Below are 25,118 nucleotides of genomic sequence, written 5' to 3'. Positions count from 1 at the left end.
ACAGATTTACAGTGTGTTCAGAAAGTATTCACACCCCTTGACTTTTTCCAAAACATTTTGCATTACAGCCTGACTTTAAAATGGATTATTCAACTGAAATATTGTGTCACTGGCCTACACACAATACCCCATAATGTTAACGTGGAATTATGTTTTTGTAATTGTTTACAAATTAGCTGAAATGATTCAAATCAATTAGCATTCAAACCATTTGTTACAGGCAAGCCTAAATAAGTTCAGGGGTAAATAGGTATATATATATATATATATGCCATTTAGCGGATGCTTTTATCCAAAGCGACTTACAGTCATGTGTGCATACATTCTACGTATGGGTGGTCCCGGGAATCGAACCCACTACCCTGGCGTTACAAGCGCCATGCTCTACCAACTGAGCTACAGAAGGACCAAATAGGTGCTTAACAATTTACATAATAAGTTGACTGACGACCTAATCTCTGTACCCCACACATGTATCTGTATGGTCCCTCAGTCATGCAGTGAATTTCAAACACAGATTCCACCACAAAGACCAGGGAGGTGCTTGTTTCATAAAGAAGGTCACCAAATGGGTGATGGGTAAAAAAATAAATATTGAATATACCTTTGAGCATCGGTGAACTGGATGGTGTATCAATACACTCAGTTACTACAAAGATACAGGCATCCTGTATCTGTGATAAAAATTCACCTTTCAGATGGACAATAACCTAAAGCACAAGGCCAAATATAGACTGGAGTTGTTTACCAAGATGTCATTGAATGTTCCTGAGTGGCCTAGTTACAGTTTTGACTTAAATAGGTTTGAAAATATATGGCAAGACTTGAAAATGTCTGTCTAGCAATGATCAACAACCAACTTGACAGAGCTTGAAGAATTTGTTAAAGAATAATGTGCAAATATTGTACAATACTCTTAGAGACCTACCCAGAAAAACTCACAGCTGTAACCTCTGCCAAAGGTGATTCTAACATGTATTGACTCAGGGTTGTGATTACTTACAGTATGTAGATTAGATATTTCTGTATTTCATTTTCAAGAATTTTGCAAAGAATTTTAAAAACATTATTTAACTTTTCCATTGTGGGGTATAGTGTGTAGATGGGTGAGAATTCACGCAGTAACACAACAAAATGTGGAACAAGTCAATGGGTATGAATACTTTCTGAAGGCACTGTAAGTCGGGCCTGATACTGGACCACTCAGGACCACTCAACACATCTTGAGTCTTCAGTATTAAAACCTGTCCCTATGAAGAAAAAAAACCTATATTATAGGGTCAGATTTTCAGAAGACAGACAGGTTTTCCTCTAATATTTTACCTGGGCTTTGCTCCTTTCATGTTTCTTTTGATCCTGACAAACTCACAAGTACCTGCCTATAACAAGCGCATAACATGATGCCGCCACAATATTAGAAAACAGAGGGTTTCACTCTGTGATGTGTTGTATAGTGTTTAACCCAAGCCAGTTGTTTTTAGGCCAAAATGTCTATTTATTTGCTGTATATTACTTAACAGCCCTGTTGGAAACAGAATGGATGCTTTTTTGTGGATTTCTATACACAGGCTTTTCTCTTTTCATTTTGTCATAGAGGTCAGCACTGTGGAGTGAATGCAATGCTGTTGAACCTCTGTATTTGTAAGTATTGTGGTGGCAGCATTATATTATGGGTATGCTTGTCACTGGCAGGGACTGGAGAGTTTGTCAAGATGAAAGAAACATGAAAGGAGCAAAGTTCAGGTAAAAAGTTGGATGAAACCCTTTTGAATAACTAACCTTGGGATAGTTATCTTTTCAGCGGGACAAATACACAAATGTTAAGGCCAAACACACACCAGAATGGCTTTCCAATAGGTGTTGAGTGTTCCTGAATTGTCCAGTCTCGGCGTAAATCGGCGTAAAAATCAGAGACAATGTTTGAATATAGTTGTCCATTAATGACCCACAACCCAATCAATGGATATATGTTACTCTAAGAGTTGTAAAAAGTTAGTAGAATCTATTACAAATAATTGAGTGCAAACTTAATCTATTGTGACGTTAAGAGTTTGTAAACAATGAAATAACTAATTTTCAGAGTTCAGCTCTGGGTTTATTGGACACAGCCGAGATAAAAAATAAAGTCACTTGATGTTTTCCTAGAAGCAGATCGAGATTCATACAAGGATTTACTATTGTCATACGGGTCTAAAGATGACATAAACACACTGTTGATCAAAATATTCAAAATAAATATGGTTGCCGAGAGCAAACGGTGGTCATCTTTTGACATGCTCACTGAACTCTGTCGGGCCAATATCACGTAAACAAATATAGATGTCTACAACGGACATCCTACTCCACAAACAATACAACATCCAAGCTTCCTACCCCTGGCTCTATTATGGTCCTCCTACCCGTCGACACTGCTGGCAAAACAACCCTGATAACATCACGGTTAACACGACGCATGGACGTTTCAAAACCCAGCAGGCTTTATAGTGACGGAAAATATACCCACAAGATCTCCTCCAATAATATCCTCCCTAACCATTCAATTACGTGTCCCTTGTATCTTAATGCTTTGTAAATGCGCTCCAAGCGATAAAGTTGATTCACAGGCAATCTCGGGGGGACTGAAACGGGGGAAGTTATGGGGGAGTTTAAAAAAGATCAATTGCCAGCCGGCGAGCTCCATCATCATCATACCGTCGGAGGGAAAACGATTTGAATGTGAAGTCACAGAATGGGCAATTCCTTATAGGTCGAACTGGAGCACGGGCTGCTGGACATTTTGGCTCACCTTCTTTGGCCTCTGATTTATCAGACAGGCAAGTGGCCTGGCTGCTACTTTCGTCTTGTTTTGGACTTCCATGGCTCTTCTCCTGGGAGGGACCGAACCTTCAACATCCAGCCTGTAATTAGTGATTAATAGGCTGGGTCTGGCTTTTCATTTTCTCTCCGACTGTTCCCATAATGGGATGGTGGTCCATGCCCACCACCGGAGTCTAAATCACCTATGGCACAGTAGAGGAACAGTGTTTGTCAAGAAAAATAACTGGGGCTGCAGGAAGTGTAGTAGCCAAAGGGGCAGGCAAGAGATAAATAGCTACCCACTGTCGTTTAGCGACTCCCCTGCTCACCTATCCCTTTCGTTTTCTGTTTCTTTCTCTTTCCCTCTCTTGTGCTTTCCCTCCATCATATATTTTATACTTGTGGCACAGCATATTCAAAGAGGTGTCATCAGTCCTGTTGGATGTATCCCCACCGCTGCTGTTCTTTTATATATATATATTGTGGAGTACTGTTACATACTTTTGAACGACCCCTAAGTCACTTCACTTGGGTATAGGGTTCCCTAGACTGATAGCAGGGTTAGTTCGACTTAATTACCTGCTCCAATATCAGTGTCTGCAGATATGAACAACCTTGCCAAAACCAGTAATACTTTGAACGAGACTTGAAGCTTCAGAAAGAAAACTGAATGTAAGGCCAATTGAAATAAAAACCTCTGCTCCAAGGTTATTAATGTGAGCGAAGCCTGTAAAAGTTGAGCAAATGGTCTTGCTGATTACCTTTGGCAGGATAGCCTAGTGGTTAGAGTGTTGGACTAGAAACCGGAAGGTTGCAAGTTCAAATACCCAAGCTTTATTTTACCTTACAAATCTGTCGTTCCGCCCCTGAACAGGCAGTTAACCCACTGTTCCTAGGCCGTCATTGAAAATAAGAATTTGTCCTTAACTGACTTGCCTAGTTAAATAAAGGTAAAAATAAATGACTGTGGGGCCTTGTTTTCAGAGCAGCTGGGGACTGACCTCGTGGGACTGACCACACATCAGCTTTCAACATGGCTGAAGACCATTCTAATTTGACAAATTTCAAACTACTTTGTGAAAAAGGCATTGAGAAAAATGCTCCAAATCAAAGGCGTATTTGGTATTTGGGTTTATCTTAAGGGGGCGATGATGATTTGGAGTATGTGCCTCCTTACCCATGCCGCTCCTTCCGATGCTCCCATATGTATCATTTGCTATTTGGTATTTGTTGAAGTCCATTTTGTTTAAAATAATTTGCTACTTCTTGAAGTCAATTTTGTTTCAAGTGAGCACCTATTCCTTATCATGCGGTTCACAACAGTGAATAATATTGAGTGATAGACAAGTGGGTGTTGTCTGTCTCTGTGTGTGTGTGTGTGTGTGTGTGTGTGTGTGTGTGTGTGTGTGTGTGTGTGTGTGTGTGTGTGTGTGTGTGTGTGTGTGTGTGTGTGTGTGTGTGTGTGTGTGTGTGTGTGTGTGTGTGTGTGTGTGTGTGTGTGTGTGTGTGTGTGTGTGTGTGTGCCTCCGTGTGTGTGTGTCTCAAAGGCATGTTTGATTAAGGTGTGCCGGTGAGCCATATCAACAGCAGACTGATGAAAAGCGAGATGGAGTGAGCTCAACACACAGCTGAGTGTCCAGGGATGCATTAAGTAATTGCCTTCTAGCTCCACAGGAGGGTTCTTAATAGCACCGGTGTGTTCAAAGTATAATGTTGCTCCAATACTTGCATACCTCTCTAGACTGCGTTCCGAATGTGAGCATGTCAACAACTCACCCCTCCTTGACAAGAGCCTTGACATGTTCAAGAGGGATGAAGCCAGTGTGTTTGTTTTCATGGAAATGCTTCACTTCTGTCGGTTTGTCTGTCTTTCTGTTGGTCTGTTTGTCGAGATTGACAGGAAGGAGGAGGAAGACTAACATCTATGGCCGAATTCAAGTTTTCATAACAACCGGTAATCGGCATTTTTGGACGATTACATTGCGCTCCACGAGGAGACTGTGTGGCAGGCTGACCACTTGTTATGCGAGTGCAGCAAGGAGCCAAGGTAAGTTGCTAGCTAGCATTAAACTTATCTCATAAAAAACAATCAATCTTAACATTATCACTAGCTAACTACACATGGTTGATGATATTACCAGTTTATCTAGCTTGTCCTGCATTTTTATTTTCCTTTATTTAACTAGGCAAGTCAGTTGAGAACAAATTCTTATTATCAACGACGGCCTAGGAACAGTAGGCTAACTGCCTTGTTCAGGGGCAGAACGGCAGATTTCTACCTTGTCAGCTCAGGGACGCGATCTTGCAACCTTCCCGTTACTAATCCAATGCTCTAACCAGTAGGCTACCTGCATGATCAATGAATCATAGCCTACTTCGCCAAATAGGTGATGATTTAACAAGCGCATTCAAAAGAAAAAGCACTGTCATTGTACCAATGTGTACCTAACCATAAACATCAATGTCTTTCTTAAAATCAATACACAAGCATATATTTTTAAACCTGCATATTTAGTTAACATGCATTTGTTTTAACTAGGGAAATTGTGTCACTTCTCTTGCGTTCTGTGCAAGCAGAGTCAGGGTATATGCACCAGTTTGGGCCGCCTGGCTCGTTGCGAACTGTGTGAAGAACATTTCTTCCTAACAAAGACCGTAATTAATTTGCCAGAATTTTACATAATTATGACATAACATACAAGGTTGTGCAATGTAACAGCAATTTTTAGACTTAGGGATGCCACCCGTTCGTTAAAATACGGAACAGTTCCGAATTTCACTGAAAGAATAAAGGTTTTGTTTTTGAAATTATAGATGCCGGATTTGACCATATTAATGACTTAATGCTCGTATTTCTGTGTGTTTATTATATTATAATTAAGTCTATGATTTGATATTTGATAGAACAGTCAGGCTAGTAAGCAGCAGGCTAGTAAGCATTCATTCAAACAGCACTTTCCTGCGTTTGCCAGCAGCTCTTTGCTGTGCTTCAAGCATTGCGCTGTTTATGACTTCAAGCCTATCAACTCCTTAGATTAGGCTGCCAATGCTATAGTGCCTATAAGAACATCCAATAGACAAAGGTATATGAAATACAAATGGTATAGAGAGAAATAGTCCTATAATAACTACAACCTAAAACTTCTTAACTGGGAATATTGAAGACTCATGTTAAAAGGAACCACCAGCTTTCATATGTTCTCATGTTCTGAGCAAGGAACTTGATGTTAGCTTTTTTTCATGGCACATATTGCACTTTTACTTTTTGCATTATTTTAACCAAATTGAACATGTTTCTTTATTTATTTGAGACTAAATTGATTTTATTTATGTATTATATTAAGTTAAAATAAAAGTGTTCATTCAGTATTCTTGTAATTGTCATTATTACCAAGGCTGTTGAGTCTGCCGATAAGAATTCTGTGATTGAAAGAGTCAAAAGCCTTGGCCAGGTCGATGAAGACAGCTGCACAGTACTGTCTTTTATCAATGGCGGTTATGATATCGTTTCGGACCTTGAGCATGGCTGGGGTGCACCCGTGACTAGCTCGGAAACCAGATTGCATAGCGGAGAAGGTATGGTGGGATTCGAAATGGTCTGTGATCTATTTGTTAACTTGGCCGTTCGAGGACTTAAGAAAGGCAGGGCAGGATAGATATACAGTACATGGGGTACCAGTACAAAGCTGAGTACAAAGCAATGTTACGAGGAAATTGAGGTAGATACTATATGTACATATAGGTAGGGGTAAAGTGACTAGGCAACAGGATAGATAATAGACAGTAGCAGCAGCGTGTGTGTGTGTGTGTGTGTGTGTGTGTGTGTGTGTGTGTGTGTGTGTGTGTGTGTGTGTGTGTGTGTGTGTGTGTGTGTGTGTGTGTGTGTGTGTGTGTGTGTGTGTGTGTGTGTGTGTGTGTGTGTGTGTGTGTGTGTGTGTGTGTGTGTGTGTGTGTGTGTGTGTGTGTGTGTGTGTGTGTGTAGAGTCCAGTGTGTGTGCATAGAGTCTAAAAAAGTTGGTGCAAGAAGGGTCAATGCAGATAGCAATGCAGGTAGCTATTTGGTGAACTATTTAGGATGTGTGCCTGTTTTGCATACAGCTTTGTGGAATAGTCATAGCACAGCGAAGTGTTTTTGTCACTGTTAAAGATAAGACACTAACGTCTATGCATAATTCATTGACTCCGTCCCATATTTAAAAAATAAATAAAAAGTAAGGCAAATATCTTTCCAGGAGTAATGGATTTGAATTAGATCAAGTTTCTGATATAAATGAAGCCTGCCACACTACAGATAGTTTCATGTAGTGTCATCCTTGAATACATCAGGTATAGGACAGATAAGGCTAAAGACGTCATCCACATACTGCACATTCAATGTCACCTTAACGTTATGGCGTGGGGATGTTAAAGTAGCAAGGCAGCAGGCATCACTGTTTCGCTATGTCTTGATTTCAGTATCAAGCACTTCTGAATAGATGAGGAGAGGGAAACAGCTGGTGGTGTACATGCTTTATTTTCCTTCTGGCTGACTGTCAGTCAGTGGCCGAAGTATCGATCCAGAGGGTGATGGTGGGCGACAGGCGAAACATGTCACTTCTGTTTTGCTGAGTGGGAGGCCCTTGGGGCATTGCACAGTCTAAGGCTGGCGCCCGACTTCCTATATAGTGCATAACTAGGGATTAGGGTGCCATTTGGGAAAGGTGAGCCATGTTCTAGAAGTCGAGGGTAATACCAGTTAATGTCATATCATCTAATAAACCACATTGACATCAGCGATTTGAAGTCATTCATGCTGGTAGTTAAGTAAACAGTTCAAGAATGATCCATTTGGAACGTAATAAAGATCTGAGCGTCCTATTCTCTTGTTTTATTTGACCTACTCTTATGGGCTTCATAATCCCTGGATCTCCGTGTGGATTTGCAGAGATAGAAAAAAAGGGTTACTGAAACTCTGGTTCTTTACTATCGATCATAATTAGATTATCAAAGGCGACAGCCTTGTCTCCTTCAGGGCAGCGACAGACAAAGACGGGTGGCTTTCTGGGCCTGCATGCCTGCATTTCTATTTATTTAAGTAACCCTTTTACTGTAGTAAATTGACTGAGAATACATTCTCATTTACAGAAACGACATGGGGAATAGTTACAGGGGGGGGGGTGAGCCTCTTGGAAGCTGGGTATAATTAGGTGGCCATGAGGGCCAGATTGGGAGTTAAACCAGGACACCCGGGTAAGTTACATGATCAAAACAACTGGGAACTCAGAAATATCATGACATCAGTGATCTTCAGGTCAGAGCTCTAGAAAGAAACCGATTTATCCCAGTCAGTTCCTACTGGCCCTCCAACACCACTTTCAGAAGCATCTAGTCTCCCATCCAGGGATCGACCAGGGCCAACAATGTTTAGCTTCAGAGGCAAGCCAGCAGTGGGATGTAGAGTGGTATGCTGCTAGCAAAAATTAAGACGACTCTTGGGTTATTTATCACTCGCTGCGCAATGACAATTAATGGATCCTCATGCTTTCTCACGATAAGCTTCTGCAGAGCATTCTGCTCACTGGCTTCAGTGAGTCCTGTTAAATTTGATCCACAATACATGTCTCATTTTCCAAAATTGTGTTTTTTCCCGAATGTGTTAATGGATTTGGAACATTTGAAAAGTTTTGAGAAAAAAAAGCTTTTCCTTATTTTTTTCAGGAAATATCCTCAATACCACTTGAGGTACTGAGATAATAGACAAATGGGGCATAACAAAACCCACAGGAGGATTTCACCTCCTTTCTAACTTAAATCGATGACAAATTGGAACCAAATCTAACAGGCTAAAGTATTGTAGAAGAGTTTCACAATACTCCTTAGGTTCCAAGAATGTCCCGTCTTCCAGAAGTTTGGTCTTTTATCAAATAAGCCTTGGTTTTTATTTCTCCATATACTGTCGGTAATGCGTATTCACATTCATTCGTGAATCTTGTAGTCTTGTATGACCATTAATGTATGTCAGTCAGGAAAGCAGAAATTCGCATCCTGTAGCTCTAACTCCAAAAAGTTCTGGGACACTGTAAAGTCCATGGAGAACAAGAGACCCTCCTCCCAGCTGCCCACTGCACTAAGGCTAGGTAACACGGTCACCACCGATAAATCCATGATAATCGAAAACTTCAACAAGCATTTCTCAAAGGCTGGCCATGCTTTCCTCCTGGCTAACCCAACCCCGGCCAACTGCTCTGCCCCAGCTTTCCTTTACCCAAATCCAGATAGCAGATGTTCTGAAAGAGCTGCAAAACCTGGACCCGTACAAATCAGCTGGGCTTGACAATCTGGACACTCTAGTTCTGAAACTATACGCCGCCATAGTCGCAACCCTGTTACCAGCCTGTTCAACCTCCCTTTCATATCGTCTGAGATCCCCAAGGATTGGAAAGCTGCTGCGGTCATCCCCCTCTTCAAAGAGGGAGACACCCTGGACCCAAACTGTTACAGACCTATATCCATCCTGCCCTGCCTATCTAAGGTCTTTGAAAGCCAAGTCAACAAACAGATCATTGACCATCTCGAATCCCACCGTACATTCTCCGCTGTGCAATCTGGTTTCCGAGCTGGTCACGGGTGCACCTCAGCCATGCTCAAGGTACTAAACGATATCATAACCGCCATCGATAAAAGACAGAGCTGTGCAGCCGTCTTCATCGACCTGGCCAAGGCTTTCGACTCTGTCAATCACCATATTCTTATCGGCAGACTCAGTAGCCTCGGTTTTTCTAATGACTGCCTTGCCTGGTTCACCAACTACTTCTCAGACAGAGTGCAGTGTGTCAAATCGGAGGGCCTGTTGTCTGGACCTCTGGCAGTCTCTATGGGGGTGCCAGAGGGTTCAATTCTTGGACCGACTATTTTCTCTGTATATATCAATGAAGTCGCTCTTGCTGCTGGTGATTCTCTGATCCACCTCTACGCAGACGACAACATTCTGTATACTTCTGGACCTTCTTTGGACACTGTGTTAACAAACCTTCAGGCGAGCTTCAATGCCATACAACACTCCTTCCTTGACCTCCAACTGTTCTTAAATGCAAGTAAAATTAAATGTGTGCTCTTCAACCGATCGCTGCCTGCACACCCCGCCGGACTAACATCAATACTCTGGACGGTTCTGACATAGAATATGTGGATAACTACAAATACCTACAGTGCCTTGCGAAAGTATTCACCCCCCTTGGTATTTTTACTATTCTGTTATCTTACAACCTGGAATTAAAATGGATTTTGGGGCAATGTAAACTTCTGACCAACTGGGAATGTGATGAAAGCAATAAAATGTTAAAATAAATAATTCTATCCACTATTATTCTGACATTTCACATTCTTAAAATAAAGTGGTGATCCTAACTGACCTAAGACGGGGAATATTTACTTGGATTAAATGTCAGGAATTGTGAAAAACTGATTTTGGCTGCGGTGTATGTAACCTTCCGACTTCAACTGTATACTGAGATCATGTGACAGATTATGTGACACATAGATTGCACACAAGTGGACTTTATTTAACTAATTGTGTGACTTCTGAAGTTAATTGGTTGGACCAGATCTTATTTAGGGGCTTCATAGCAAAGGGGTGAAAACATATGCACACACCACTTTTCCATTTTAATTTTTGTGTCACGAATATTACCGAAGGTGACTCCCCTTCTTGTTCGGGTGGCGCTCGGCGGTCGTCGTCGCCGGTCTACTAGCTATCGCCGATCCGTTGTTCTGTGTTCGTTTAGTTCTGTCTAATTGGTATCACCTGTTTCTTGTTTGGTTGTTAGGATAGGGTTATATATAGTCTGTTCAGCCCGCTTCTGTTTCGTGCGGGCTTGTTCTCCTGTTTCCTTGTTTGAGTGTATTTTTGTTGGCATTTGGGTTTCACGCTGTCCGTTTATATTTCTGTTCATTTGTGTTTCCACTTTTGTTCATGTTATGTTTTCAGGATATTAAAGCATGTTGTTTTTCCCACATCCTTTGCTCTCTGCACCTGACTCCACACCTCTTCACTCATTTACTCGTAACAGAAGCCCGCACCTCCTATGGAGTCAGCAGGAGCAGCGACCACTCCTCTTCCCACTATGGAGGAGCGAGTTCAACATCACACGTCCATCCTCCATCGCCTAGGATCAGCGATGGATCAGATGATGGAGAGGATGGATCGTTGGGAGAGGAATGGTTTCCCTACTACTACCCCACCGACCCTCCTAACAGCAACTCGACCATCTCCCCCATCTGGATCCGGTTCCAGCGCTCTACACATGACACCTCCGAGGAATTACGATGGAGCAGCGACAGGGTGCCAGGGATTCCTGCTGCAATTTGACCTCTACCTGGCCACCGTTCGGCTGGCCCCCTCGGGGGAGGAGAGAGTAGGGGTCCTCATCACCTGCCTGACCGGTAGAGCCCTGGAGTGGGCAAATGCGGTCTGGAACGGGCCCGACGCAGCGAAGGACAACTACCCGGAGTTCATCCGCCGTTTCAGGGCCGTGTTCGATCACCCTCCAGAAGGTCGAGCGGCGGGTGAGAGATTGTTCCATCTTAGACAGGGGACGAGGAGCGCGCAGGACTTCACGCTGGAGTTCCGGACCTTGGCTGCGGGAGCAGGGTGGAACGACAGGGCCCTGATAGACCATTACAGGTGTAGCCTGAGAGAGGACGTCCGTAGGGAGCTGGCCTGTCGGGATACTACACTTAGCCTGGATGGACTGATAGACCTGTCGATCCGGTTGGACCATCTGTTAGCTGCTCGTGGACGTTCTGAAAGGGTCCTGTCAGTTCTACCTCCTGATCCTCCTGCCCCTATCCCGATGGAGCTAGGAGGGACCGCGTCAAGGGAGATCGGAGGAGGAAGCTCCTCCTGTACCAGTTGTGGCCGGAGAGGGCACACGTCTGGTCGGTGCTGGAGGAATTCATCAGGGAATCGTGAGGGCAGGCAGAACACTCATCGGTCACCCCAGGTGAGTAAGCACAGCACTCTCCCAGAGTTTCCTGTTGGTCACATGTTCCTATTAATTTGTTTCCTTAATTATTCTCCTTCTCTCCAGCATAAGGCACTGGTAGATTCAGGCGCAGCTGGAAACTTTATAGATCGCGGACTCGCTCAGAGGTTGAGGATTCCGTTAGTAAAAGTAGACCCCCCTTTTACCGTGCACTCTTTAGATAGTCGACCATTAGGGTCAGGGCTGGTGAAGAGAGCCACAATTTCGTTGGAGATGATTACGCAGGGGAATCACAAGGAGCGAATTAGTTTGTTCCTTATCGATTCACCTGCGTTTCCAGTTGTTCTGGGGATTCCCTGGCTAGCTATTCATAATCCTACGATTTTGTGGAAACAGGGAACTCTACAAGGGTGGTCTGATGAGTGTTCAGGCAGGTGTGTAGGGGTTTCCATCGGTGCGACAATGGTGGAGAGTCCAGACCAGGTTTCCACCGTGCACATTCCAGCTGAGTATGACGATTTGGCTATCGTTTTCAGTAAAAAGAAAGCGACCCAATTACCACCCCACAGGCAGCGGGATTGCGTGATAAATCTCCAGGGTAACGCTGCACTCCCCAGGAGTCATGTGTATCCTTTGTCCCAGGAGGAGAAGGTGGCTATGGAAACTTATATCACCGAGGCTCTGGGACAGGGGTACATTCGGCCCTCCATGTCACCTGTCTCTTCGAGTTTCTTTTTTGTGAAGAAAAAAGATGGTGGTTTACGTCCGTGTATTGATTATAGAGGTCTAAATTCCATCACAGTGGGTTTTAGTTACCCACTACCTCTCATTGCTACGGCAGTGGAATCATTTCACGGAGCGCAGTTCTTCACTAAACTGGATCTCAGGAGTGCTTATAATTTGGTGCGTATTCGGGAGGGAGATGAGTGGAAAACTGCATTTAGCACTACGTCGGGCCATTATGAGTACCTCGTCATGCCATACGGTTTAAAGAATGCTCCAGCTATATTTCAATCCTTCGTGGATGAAATACTCAGAGACCTGCACGGACAGGGTGTAGTGGTGTATATTGACAATATTTTGATCTACTCCGCTACACGCACTGCGCATGTATCTCTTGTGCGCAAGGTTCTTAGACGACTGCTGGAGCATGATCTGTATGTGAAGGCGGAGAAATGTGAGTTTTCCAAACAATCAGTTTCCTTTCTGGGTTATCGCATTTCCAGCTCTGGTTTGGTAATGGAGGGTGACCGCGTAAAGGCCGTGTGTAATTGGCCGACTCCAACCACGGTAAAGGAGGTGCAGCGGTTCTTGGGATTTGCCAATTACTACCGGAGGTTTATCCGGGGTTTTGGTCAGGTAGCTGCCCCTATTACCTCACTGCTGAAGGGGGGGCCGGTGCGTTTGCAGTGGTCAGCAGAGGCGAACGGAGCTTTTCATAAGTTGAAGGCGATGTTTACTGAGGCGCCGGTGTTAGCACATCCGGACCCTTCTTTGGCGTTTATAGTAGAGGTGGACGCATCCGAGGCTGGGATTGGAGCTGTGCTCTCACAGCGTTCGGGTGTGCCACCGAAGCTCCGCCCCTGTGCCTTTTTTTCGAAGAAACTCGGGCCAGCGGACCGGAATTATGATGTGGGGGATAGGGAGTTGTTGGCTATGGTTAAGGCCCTGAAGGTGTGGAGACACTGGCTTGAGGGGGCTAAGCACCCTTTCCTTATCTGGACTGACCATCGTAACCTGGAGTATATCCGATCAGCTAGGAGACTGAATCCTCGTCAGTCAAGGTGGGCCATGTTTTTCACTAGATTTCGTTTCACTTTCTCATATAGACCAGGTTCCCTCAACACTAAGGCTGACGCGCTGTCAAGACTCTATGACACTGAGGACATGTCCATCGATCCTACTCCCATCATTACGGCAGCTAAGCTGGTGGCACCAGTAGTATGAGATGTGGACGCGGACATCGAGCGGGTGCTAAGGGGGGAACCTGCGCCTCCACAGTGTCCGGAGGGTCGTAGGTACGTGCCGCTGGCTGTCCGTGATCAATTGATTCGATGGGCTCATTGTCTACCCTCATCGGGTCACCCAGGTATAGGACAGTGAGAGGTATAGGACAGTGAGAGGTCTTGAGAGGAAGTACTGGTGGCCCACTTTGAGGAGGGATGTGCAATTCTATGTTTCCTCCTGCTCGGTGTGCGCCCAGAGCAAGGCTCCTAGACACCTGCCAAGAGGTAAATTACAACCTCTTCCCGTTCCACAACGGCCGTGGACCCATCTTTCGGTGGATTTTCTTACTGACCTTCCCCCCCTCTCAGGGTAACACTACAATCCTATAATCCTGGTCGTTGTGGATCGGTTCTCTAAGTCCTGCCGTCTTATCCCATTGCCCGGTCTCCCTACGGCCCTACAGACTGCGGAAGCTCTTTTCACCCATGTCTTCTGGCACTACGGGGTGCCCGAGGATATAGTTTCTGATCGGGGGGCCACCAATTTATCTCCCGTGTTTGGAGGGCATTTATGGAACGTCTGGGGGTCTCGGTCAGCCTGACCTCAGGGTATCACCCGGAGAGTAATGGTCAGGTGGAGAGAGTTAACCAGGAGGTGGGTAGGTTTCTGCGGTCGTATTACCAGGACCGGCCAGGGGAGTGGGCGAGATATATTCCTTGGGCAGAAATAGCCCAGAACTCACTAAGCCACTCCTCTACCAACATGTCACCATTTGAGTGCGTGTTGGGGTACCAGCCAGTCCTGGCACCGTGGCATCAGAGCCAGACTGAGGCTCCTGCGGTGGAGGAGTGGGTACAGCGCTCTAAGGAGACCTGGAGGGCCAAGAGTCATTACGCCAAGCGAGTATAAGGCAGAAGAAGAGCGCTGACCGTCACCGCAGTGAGGCCCCCGTGTTTGCACCTGGGGACAGGGTCTGGCTCTCGACCCGAAACCTGCCTCTCCGCTTGCCCTGCCGGAAGCTGGGTCCGCAGTGTATAGGGCCATTTAAAGTCCTGAGGAGAATAAATGAGGTTTGTTATCGATTATTACTTCCTTCGTATTATCGTATTAACCCCTCATTTCATGTGTTTCTTCTCATGCCGGTGGTAGCTTGTCCCATGCAGGAAGATGAGGTTCCGGAGGTTCCTCCGCCCCCTCTGGACATCGAGAGGTCCCCGGCGTACAAGATACGAGCTATTCTGGACTCGAGACGCCGGGTGAGAGGCTTGCAGTACCTCGTTGACTGGGAGGGGTACGGTCCGGAGGAGAGGTTCTGGGTTCCGGTGAGGGATATTCTAGACCCTTCTATGTTGAGTGAATTCCATCGCCTCCGTCCGGATCGCCCAGCGCCTCGGCCCCCGGGTCGTCCCCGAGGCCGGCGTCGGCGCGCTGAGGGAGCTGCGCGTCAGGAGGGGGGTACTGTCACGAATATTACTGAAGGTGACTCCCCTTCTTGTTCGGGTGGCGCTCGGCAGTCGTCGCCGGTCTACTAGCTATCGCCGATCCGTTGTTCTGTGTTCGTTTAGTTCTGTCTAATTGGTAGCACCTGTTTCTTGTTTGGTTGTTAGGATAGGGTTATATATGGTCTGAATACTTTTGCCAGGCACTGTAGGTGTCTTCTTAGACTGTAAACTCTCCTTCCAGACTCACATTAAGCATCTCCAATTAACACATTTAAATCTAGAATTGGCTACCTATTTCGCAACAAAGCCTCCTTCACTTATGCTGCTTAACCCTTGTAAAACTGACTATCCTACCGATCCTTGACTTCGGCAATGTCATTTACAAAATAGTCTCCAACACACAACTCAGCAAATTGGATGTAGTCTATCACAGTGCCATCCGCTTACCCACCACAGCGACCTGTATGCTCTCGTTGGCTGGCCCTCGCTTCATATTCGTCACCAAACCCACTGGCTCCAGGTCATCTACAAGTCTTTGCTAGGTAAAGCCCCGCCTTATCCCAGCTCACTGGTCACCATAGCAACACCCATAGCAAGTACCACGTGCTCCAGGAGGTATATTTCACTGGTCATCCCCAAAGCCAACTCCTCATTTGGCCACCTTTCCTTCCAGTTCTCTGCTGCCAATGACTGGAACGAATTTCAAAAATCACTGAAGCTGGAGACCTATTTCTCCCTCACTAACTTCAAGCATCAGCTGTCAGAGCAGCTTACCGATCATTTTACCTGTACACAGCCCATCTTTAAATAGCCCACCCAACTACCTCATCCCCATATTGTTATTAATTTTTTTGCTCTTTTGCACTCCAGTATATGTATCATCATCTGCACATCTATCATTCCAGTGTTAATGCTAAATTTTAATTATTTCGCCACTATGGCCTATTTATTGCCTTACCTCCTTAATCTTACTACATTTGCACACACTGTATATAGATTTTTCTATTGTGTTATTGACTGTATGTTTGTTTATCCCATGTGTAACTCTGTGTTGTTGTTTTTGTCGAACTGCTGTGCTTTATCTTGGCCAGGTCGCAGTTGTAAATGAGAACTTGTTCTCAACTGGCCTACCTGGTTAAATAAATGTGAAATAAAAAAGTAAAAACATTGTTGGGAAGGGCCGTAAGTAAGCATTTCACTGTTGTCTACACCTGTTGTTTATGAAGCATGTGACAATTAAAATATGATTTGTAAGACAGGTGTCATTTTCATTGAGATTGTAGGCTCATTCTGCATTTCCTGCTGTTATTCACAAAATGGTACTATATTGCTAATTATAAACTGGGTGGTTCGGGTACTGAATGCTGATTGGCTGACAGACGTGGTATATCAGACCATATACTGTACCACAGGTATGACAAAACATGTATTTTTACTACTCTAATTACATTGCCAACCGGTTTATAACAGCAATACGGCACCTTGGAGGTTTGTGGTATATGGCCACTCCACTTTGTGTCGTGTCTAAGTACAGCCCTTAGCCGTGGCGTATTGGCCGACTCGGCCGACTCTTTTCTCTGTATATATCAATGATATTGCTCTTGCTGCGGGCGATTCCCTGATCCACCTCTACGCAGATGACACCATTCTGTATACTTCTGGCCCCTCCTTGGACACTGTGCTATCTAACCTCCAAACGAGCTTCAATGCCATACAACACTCCTTCCGTGCCCTCCAACTGCTCTTAAATGCTAGTAAACCAAATGTATGCTTTTCAACCGTTCGCTGCCTGCACGCCCGACTAGCATCGCCACCCTGGATGGTTACGACCTAGAATATGTGGACATCTATAAGTACCTTGGTGTCTGGCTAGACTGTAAACTCTCCTTCCAGACTCATATCAAACATCTCCAACCAAAATCAAATCTAGAGTCGGCTTTCTATTTCGCAACAAAGCCTCCTTCACTCACGCCGCCAAACTTACCCTAGTAAAACTGACTATCCTACCGATCCTCGACTTCGGCGATGTCATCTACAAAATAGCTTCCAATACTCTACTCAGCAAACTAGATGCAATTTATCACAGTGCCATCCGTTTTGTTACTAAAGCACCTTATACCACCCACCACTGCGACCTGTATGCTCTAGTCGGCTGGCCCTCGCTACATATTCGTTGCCAGACCCACTGGCTCCAAGTCATCTACAAGTCCATGCTAGGTAAAGCTCCTTATCTCAGTTCACTGGTCAAGATGGCAACACCCACCCGTAGCACACGTTCCAGCATGTGTATCTCACTGATCATCCCTAAAGCCAACCGCTCATTTGGTCGCCTTTCCTTCCAGTTCTCTGCTGCCTGTGACTGGAACGAATTGCAAAAATCGCTGAAGTTGGAGACTTTTTTCCCCCTCACCAACTTCAAACATCTGCTATATGAGCTAACCGATCGCTGCAGCTATACATAGTCCATCTGTAAATAGTCCACCCAATCTACCTACCTCATCCACATACTGTTTTTATTCATTTACTTTTCTGCTCTTTTGCACACCAATATATCTACTTGCACATCATCATCTGCTCATCTATCACTCCAGTGTTAATCTGCCAATTTGTAATTATTCGCTCCTATGGCCTATTTACCCCCTACCTCCTCATGCCTTTTGCACACAATGTATATAGACTCTTTTTTTCTACTGTGTTATTGACTTGTTTATTGTTACTCCATGTTTAACTCTGTGTTGTTGTCTGTTCACACTGCTATGCTTTATCTTGGCCAGGTCGCAGTTGTAAATGAGTTGTAAATGTTCTCAACTAGCCTACCTGGTTAAATAAAGGTGAAATAAATAAAATAAAAAATAAAAATATACCACACTTTCTTGTGCCTTATTGCTTAAATATACTGAATCAACATATTTACTATTCGAGGGAATTTAAGGTATTAGATTTTAAATGTGTGCATAGGACTGAAATAACATTTAGATTTGTTGTTAAGACAAATGCTACACTATCTCAAGAGATGTTAGACAGCGCCATCATTGTGGTTCACCAAACCATCATTGTGGCTCACCAACTATTTGTATTTCATTTTTTAAATTTTTTACATTCACTTACATATAACGTCTTGTGCTGGGGACAATAAAAGGACACTAAAATGTGCAGTTTTGTCACACAATACAATGCCACAGATGTCTCATGTTTTGGTACTACGACTGCAGGAAACGTTGTTTTAGAATATTTGGCAGTGCATCCAACCGGCCTCACAACTGCAGACCACGCGTAACCACACCAGCCCAGGACCTTCACATCTGGCTTCTTCACCTGCAGGGTCATCTGAGACCAACCACCTGGACAGCTGATGAAACTGAGGAGTATTTATGTCTGTAATAAAGCCCTTTTGTGGGGGAAAATGTATTCTGATTGGCTGGGCCTGGCTCCCCAGTGGGTGGGGTGCCAGGCTCAGGCCCACTCATGGCTGCGCCCCTGACCAATCATGTGAAAATCATAGATTAGGGCCTAATGAATTTCAATTTACTGATTTCCTTATATGATCTGTAACTCAGTAAAATCATTGAAATTGTTGCATTAACATTTTTGTTCAGTATAGTTTACATCATAAAACATGGGAATTAACTACAATGACCACAATGTTTATTTTACAACTGCTTCCGAAGAGAGATGAATGTTCGATCGTGAGGTGATATAGAGAGCAGCTGTTGCTTCGTGAGGGATCTTTACCTGAAAATACATGATCTAAGTGATTGATGGTTTATATTCATAAAAGTATGCTTTATTTACTTTGAACTACAAAATATTTATTTTGTCAAACGGCATAGGAGGCAGCTCTATAGAGATGATGACTTGAAATGAAATAAAGTCATCAAATAAAACAAGTGAAATATACAAAACAACTGATATATTTTATTAAGGTAAAGTCATGTGAACAAATGTTGGCTAGTAAGTGATAAGCAGTAATGGGCAGTCACTACTATCATGACTTTTATTAATTGTTTCATATTTTGTAATAATCTAACCGAAACCAACCTCAAAATCACTCAGCACTATATGCCATGGGTATTTACTGAGTAAAATAATCTTAAACACCAGCAGGCACAGAGGGGGAGAAAGAAAGACAAAACAATTGAAAAGAAGAGGAAAAGAGACAGGTAAAGATGAATGCTTAGCCAACGAGGAAAGACATTTCCTTTTCTTTTTCAGTTTCAGCCTGAAGAAGCTTGGGGGAAAGCTAAAAAAGTGAGTAGTTGGAGCTAGTGCATCAGAGCTCTTCAAGGATGTTGAGCTCTCCAAAGATTTTACCCGTATCCTTTCTTGATTTGATTTGCCTGAAGGACTACTCCCCCGCTTAAGCCTGACTAGGAGAGGAACAAGACAAGAAATATACTATGCCAGTTTGCCTTTTACTCTTGTAACTTTTCTTGTCTCACCTAGACATGCTTTACATACAAAGTGCTGATGAGTGACCAATTTTACTGAGAAATTCATTATGCATTATTTTTCTAGCCGTGATGTGTCAACCCCAGTGAAATGTCAGGGGATATTGAGCCAGTTGTAAATGTCAGACTGGGATGATTTGAGAAAGGGAATTAGGCAAGAAAAGGTAGCACAATATGTGTTAGTGTTTCTTAGTTCGGTGAAGATTAATTTACAACATTATGTTGTACTAGAGATTGAGGGTTTGGTTTTAGCTCTTTCACTATTTGCTCTGTGTCTAGTTTTATACAGCGACATTGACTGACTATATAAACTACTGCATTTACCCATCTCTCACTACCGGGTTGCCATGTTAGGCTCAATTTTTCAAGAATATAGATATAGTTGTTCAGTGTATATCTGGCAACCACACAAGTAGTTCAGCAAAATAGCAAAGTAAAGGACTATACTGAACAAAAATATAAATGCAAGATGCAACAATTAAAACAATCTTAATGAGTTACAGTTCATATAAGGATATCAGTGAATTTAAATAAATTTGCTAGCCCCTAATCTACAGATTTCACATGACTGGTCAGGGGCGCAGCCATGGGCCCACCTACTTGGGAGACAGGCTCAGCTCTGGGGAACATTCCTGAAGTCAGCATGCCAATTGCACGCTCCCTCAAAACCTGAGACTTCTGTGGCATTGTGTGTTGTGACAAACCTGCACATTTTATAACAAACTTTTCTTGTTCACAGCACAATATGCACCTGTGTAATGCTCACTAATAGAGATGTAAACACATTTGTACAGTCAGGGAGAGGTTGTAAATGACACTTGCCAGTTGGTCCGCGCATGCTTTGAGTACTGGTCCTGGTAACCCATCTAGCCCTGCGACTTTGTGAATGTTGACCTGTTTAAAGGTCTTGCTCACATCGGCTACGGAGAGCATATTCACACAGTCGTCCAGAACAGCTGGTGCTCTCATGCATAGTTCAGGGTTGCTTGCCTCGAAGCGAGCATAAGAGGCATTTAGCTCGTCTCGTAGGCTCGCGTCATCATTGTAGTCAGTAATAGTTTTTCATCCTTGCCACATATGACGAGCGTCAGAGCTGGTGTAGTAGGATTCAATCGTAGTCCTGTATTGACGCTTTGCCTGTTTGATGGTTGTTCTGAGGGCATAGCGGAATTTCTTATAAGCTTCCGGATTAGTGTCCCGCTCCTTGAAAGCGGCAGCTCTAGCCTTTAGCTCGGTGCAGATGTTGCCAGGAATCCATGGCTTCTGGTTGGATATGTATGTACCGTCACTGTGGGGACAACATCATCGATGCACTTATTGATGAAGCCGGTGACTGAGGTGGTATACTCCTCAATGCCATTGGATGAATCCCGGAACATATTCCAGTCTGAGCAAGCAAAACAGTCCTGTAGCGTAGCATCCGCGTCATCTGACCACTTCCGTAATTGAGAGAGTCACTGGTATTTCCTACTTTAGTTTTTGCTTGTAAGCAGGAATCAGGAGGATATAATTATAGTCAGATTTGCGAAATGAAGGGCGAGGGAGAGATTTGTATGCATCTCTGTGATGTGGAGTAAAGTTTTTTTTTATCTTCGGATCTTGTGACATGCTGGTAGAAATTAGATAAAACGGATTTAAGTTTGCCTGCATTAAAGTCCCCAGCCACTCAGAGCGCTACTTTTGGATGCTTATGGCCTTATACAGCTCGTTGAGTGTGGTCTTAGTGCCAGCATCGGTTTGTGGTGATAAATAAATGGCTACAAATAATATAGATGAGAACTCTATATTATTTGTGTCGTCATTTAGGCAAGTCTCCGTGAAACATAAGATATTACAGTTTTTAATGTCCCTTTAGCAGGATAGTCTTAATTGTAGATCTTCCTGTTTGTTTTCCAATGATTGCACATTGGCCAATAATACTAAGGGTAGCGGTGGTTTACCTGCGAATTCTTACAAGTCACCCAGTCCTCCTCCCCCTTTTTCTCCACCTTTTTTTCATGAGGATGACGGGATTTGGGCCTTGTCTCGTCAAACAGTATATCCTTTACGTTGGACTCATTAAAGAAAAATCTTTGTCCAGTTCGAGTTGAGTAATCGCTGTTCTGATGTTCAGAATCTCTTTTCGGTCACAAGAGACAGTAGCAGCAACAAAATGAGTTCAAACAATGCGAAAAAAACAAATAAAATTAGCACATTTGGTTAGGAGCCCGTAAATGGCAGCCATCTCATCTGGCGCCATTAAGTAGTCTATGATGAGATTTAAATCTCCCAGATGGAGAGTTCCACCGATGAGGACAAGTGTCTTGCCATTCAACGAGATATCATCAATGTCAACTCTAATTGAAACTAAATTACACTCCATTTACCTTTATAGTTCCCACAAGGACAATAAGTTGATCCAGGTTTCAGAACCTTGTGCTAATAAATAATAAGGACCATAGAAAAGCCTTACATGTTCTGTTTAGAGCTACTGGCATAATGATGGTCACTTGCTTGAGTTATTATTAACATCCTATTGGCATGGGGGGATGGTGGGTAAACATAGACAGAGAGGGCTACTGCTGTATCTCAATTGGGAATTGTATTGCCCGAGATAAAAAATTAAGAAAGAATTGCCTACCTGCAACCAACCCATGGTAACTATTGTATAGGAATGTATAGAATAGTGTAGAGTAAACATGGCTAACAGTTTTATCCACTTTGCTGTTGCATAAAGGCATAGATTTGTTATAAGGCTTTTAGCAATATGTGCTTGAAAGCATGTCATGTCTATTGGCCAAGTCAACACAACCTGTGGAATGTATGGTTCTTTGAATTTCCTTGCCTAAGAACATTCAAGCAGGAAAAAGTAGATGGTAATGTGTAGAAAATAAAATGAGTGGACAATCCACTCTGGACTGGTCCTGTCACTCACCGAAAGTTGTGTAGAACTCGTCCTTTGTCAGGTGCTCGTCGTCATTGATGTCGTTGTATTTGAGAAGGTCAAACAGGGTGCACTCAGAGACATCCTTGGACAGACCTTCCTGCTTGATGACCTGCAACAGAAAAATGTTTAGACCATTTAGACCTTGCCTTTTAAGTGGGCCCGTATATAACTTACAGTTAAAGCTAAGTCTAGGCCTGGATTTTTCTGGGTCTGTGATTTTCATTTTTCTTGTACTTTTTCCCCTCGCTGTCTCCTTTTTTTGGGGGGGTTGCCGAAACTGGGAACCACTCGAGGATCTGGGATTTCTAATGTTACAGCATAGAGCATGCAATGCAACACAATCAGTTCTCTGTCTAAATATAACACGCCAAAGAAGACATTGATTCCTCAGTAATAAGATGATTGAAATAGAGAAATATCACAACCTCCCCAGTGTTGTTTTCCAATGTCAGTAAGACCTGAATGCATTTCTTTGTGTGACACTGTAGGTGAATGTGCATTCAATTACACTGGAGAAGACCCACTGAGGTGTAAAATTGTGTGTACAATTCATGGTTTAGTGGAGAACATGTGCCATCCTAAAAACCAGCCCAGATTTGATCATCTCTGCAGACATAACAATGACGACAAACTTGACCTCAACTCAATTTCACATTAAAAGCTTAACTCTCAAGCCCAATTTAATTCTTTGTCCAATCCCTTCAACAACAAAAAATGCATTCAGGTGAGAAGTTGTGGGTTGGGGGAATTGCTGTTAATATTCATTTTGGGGTGGGTAAACATAGTTGTACCTGATCCCATCCTTTTCTTACTAAATCCACTTGCAGTGGAAGTTCAAATCCCCCATTGGATGCAAAATACATCTTTGAAATGTGGACTCGCATTTATTGTGTTGGGAAGAAAAATGCAGTCATCACCTTGAATATGAAGATTAGGTGCTCAATTCAGTCCAACCCGAAATTGCAGTATTTAGGTAGTAGCTATATTCTCAATTGTCAAAGAAACTCACAGATTGGTCTTGGGTACTGTATAAAAACCTACAATTACTACCAGAGGGATCCCTCTCACAGCAGGTACAGTGGGGCAAAAAAGTATTTAGTCAGCCACCAATTGTGCAAGTTCTCCCACTTAAAAAGATGAGAGAGGTCTGTAATTTTCATCATAGGTACACTTCAACTATGACAGACAAAATTAGAAAAAAAATCCAGAAAATCAAATTGTAGGATTTGTAATGAATTTATTTGCAAATTATGGTGGAAAATAAGTATTTGGTCACCTACAAACAAGCAAGATTTCTGGCTCTCACAGACCTGTAACTTCTTCTTTAAGAGGCCCCTCTGTCCTCCACTCGTTACCTGTATTAATGGCACCTGTTTGAACTTGTTATCAGTATAAAAGACACCTGTCCACAACCTCAAACAGTCACACTCCAAACTCCACTATGGCCAAGACCAAAGAGCTGTCAAAGGACACCAGAAACAAAATTGTAGACCTGCACCAGGCTGGGAAGACTGAATCTGCAATAGGTAAGCAGCTTGGTTTGAAGAAATCAACTGTGGGAGCAATTATTAGGAAATGGAAGACATACAAGACCACTAATAATCTCCCTCGATCTGGGGCTCCATGCAAGATCTCACCCCGTGGGGTCAAAATGATCACAAGAACGGTGAGCAAAAATCCCAGAACCACACGGGGGGACCTAGTGAATGACCTGCAGAGAGCTGGGACCAAAGAAACAAAGCCTACCATCAGTAACACACTACGCCGCCAGGGACTCAAATCCTGCAGTGCCAGACGTGTCCCCTGCTTAAGCCAGTACATGTCGAAGCCCGTCTGACGTTTGCTAGAGAGCATTTGGATGACCCAGGAGAAGATTGGGAGAATGTCATATGGTCAGATGAAAACAAAATAGAACTTTTTGGTAAAAACTCAACTCGTCGTGTTTGGAGGACAAAGAATGCTGAGTTGCATCCAAAGAACACCATACCTAATGTGACGCATGGGGGTGGAAACATCATGCTTTGGGGCTGTTTTACTGCAAAGGGACCAGGATGACTGATCCGTGTAAAGCAAAGAATTATTGGGGCCATGTATCGTGAGATTTTGAGTGAAAACCTCCTTCCATCAGCAAGGGCATTGAAGATGAAACGTGGCTCTTTCAGCATGACAATGATCCCAAACACACCGCCCGGGCAACGAAGGAGTGGCTTCGTAAGAAGCATTTCAAGGTCCTGGAGTGGTCAAGTCAGTCTCCTGATCTCAACCCCATAGAAAATCTGTGGAGTGAGTTGAAAGTCAGTGTTGCCCAGCAACAGCCCCAAAACATCACTGCTCTAGAGGAGATCTGCATGGAGTAATGGGCCAAAATACCAGCAACAGTGTGTGAAAATGTTGTGAACACTAACAGAAAATGTTTGACATCTGTCATTGCCAACAAAGGGTATATAACTTTTGTTATTGACCAAATACTTATTTTCCACCATAATTTGTAAATAAATTCATTAAAAATCCTACAATGTGATTTTCTGGATTTTTTTTCTCATTTTGTCTGTCATAGTTGAAGTGTACCTATGATGAAAATTACAGGCCTCTCTCG

The 25,118-nt window shown here is 43.5% G+C and overlaps 1 protein-coding gene across 1 annotated transcript in view; it reads right to left on the bottom strand.

The window, feature by feature from the left end:
• The window catches only part of LOC124011297 (follistatin-related protein 5-like), a 195,145-nt gene that overhangs the window by 48,328 nt on the left and 121,699 nt on the right, over positions 1 to 25,118 (bottom strand). Inside the window, 1 exon segment of the mRNA XM_046324524.1 lies at positions 22,511 to 22,631. Coding sequence (XP_046180480.1) covers positions 22,511 to 22,631 — 121 coding nt within the window.

The sequence above is a fragment of the Oncorhynchus gorbuscha genome, linkage group LG23 (assembly GCF_021184085.1).
Source record: "Oncorhynchus gorbuscha isolate QuinsamMale2020 ecotype Even-year linkage group LG23, OgorEven_v1.0, whole genome shotgun sequence".
Lineage (NCBI taxonomy): Eukaryota > Metazoa > Chordata > Actinopteri > Salmoniformes > Salmonidae > Oncorhynchus > Oncorhynchus gorbuscha.
The sequence above is the reverse complement of the archived record's forward strand: the minus strand, read 5'-3'. Positions and strand labels throughout refer to the sequence as shown.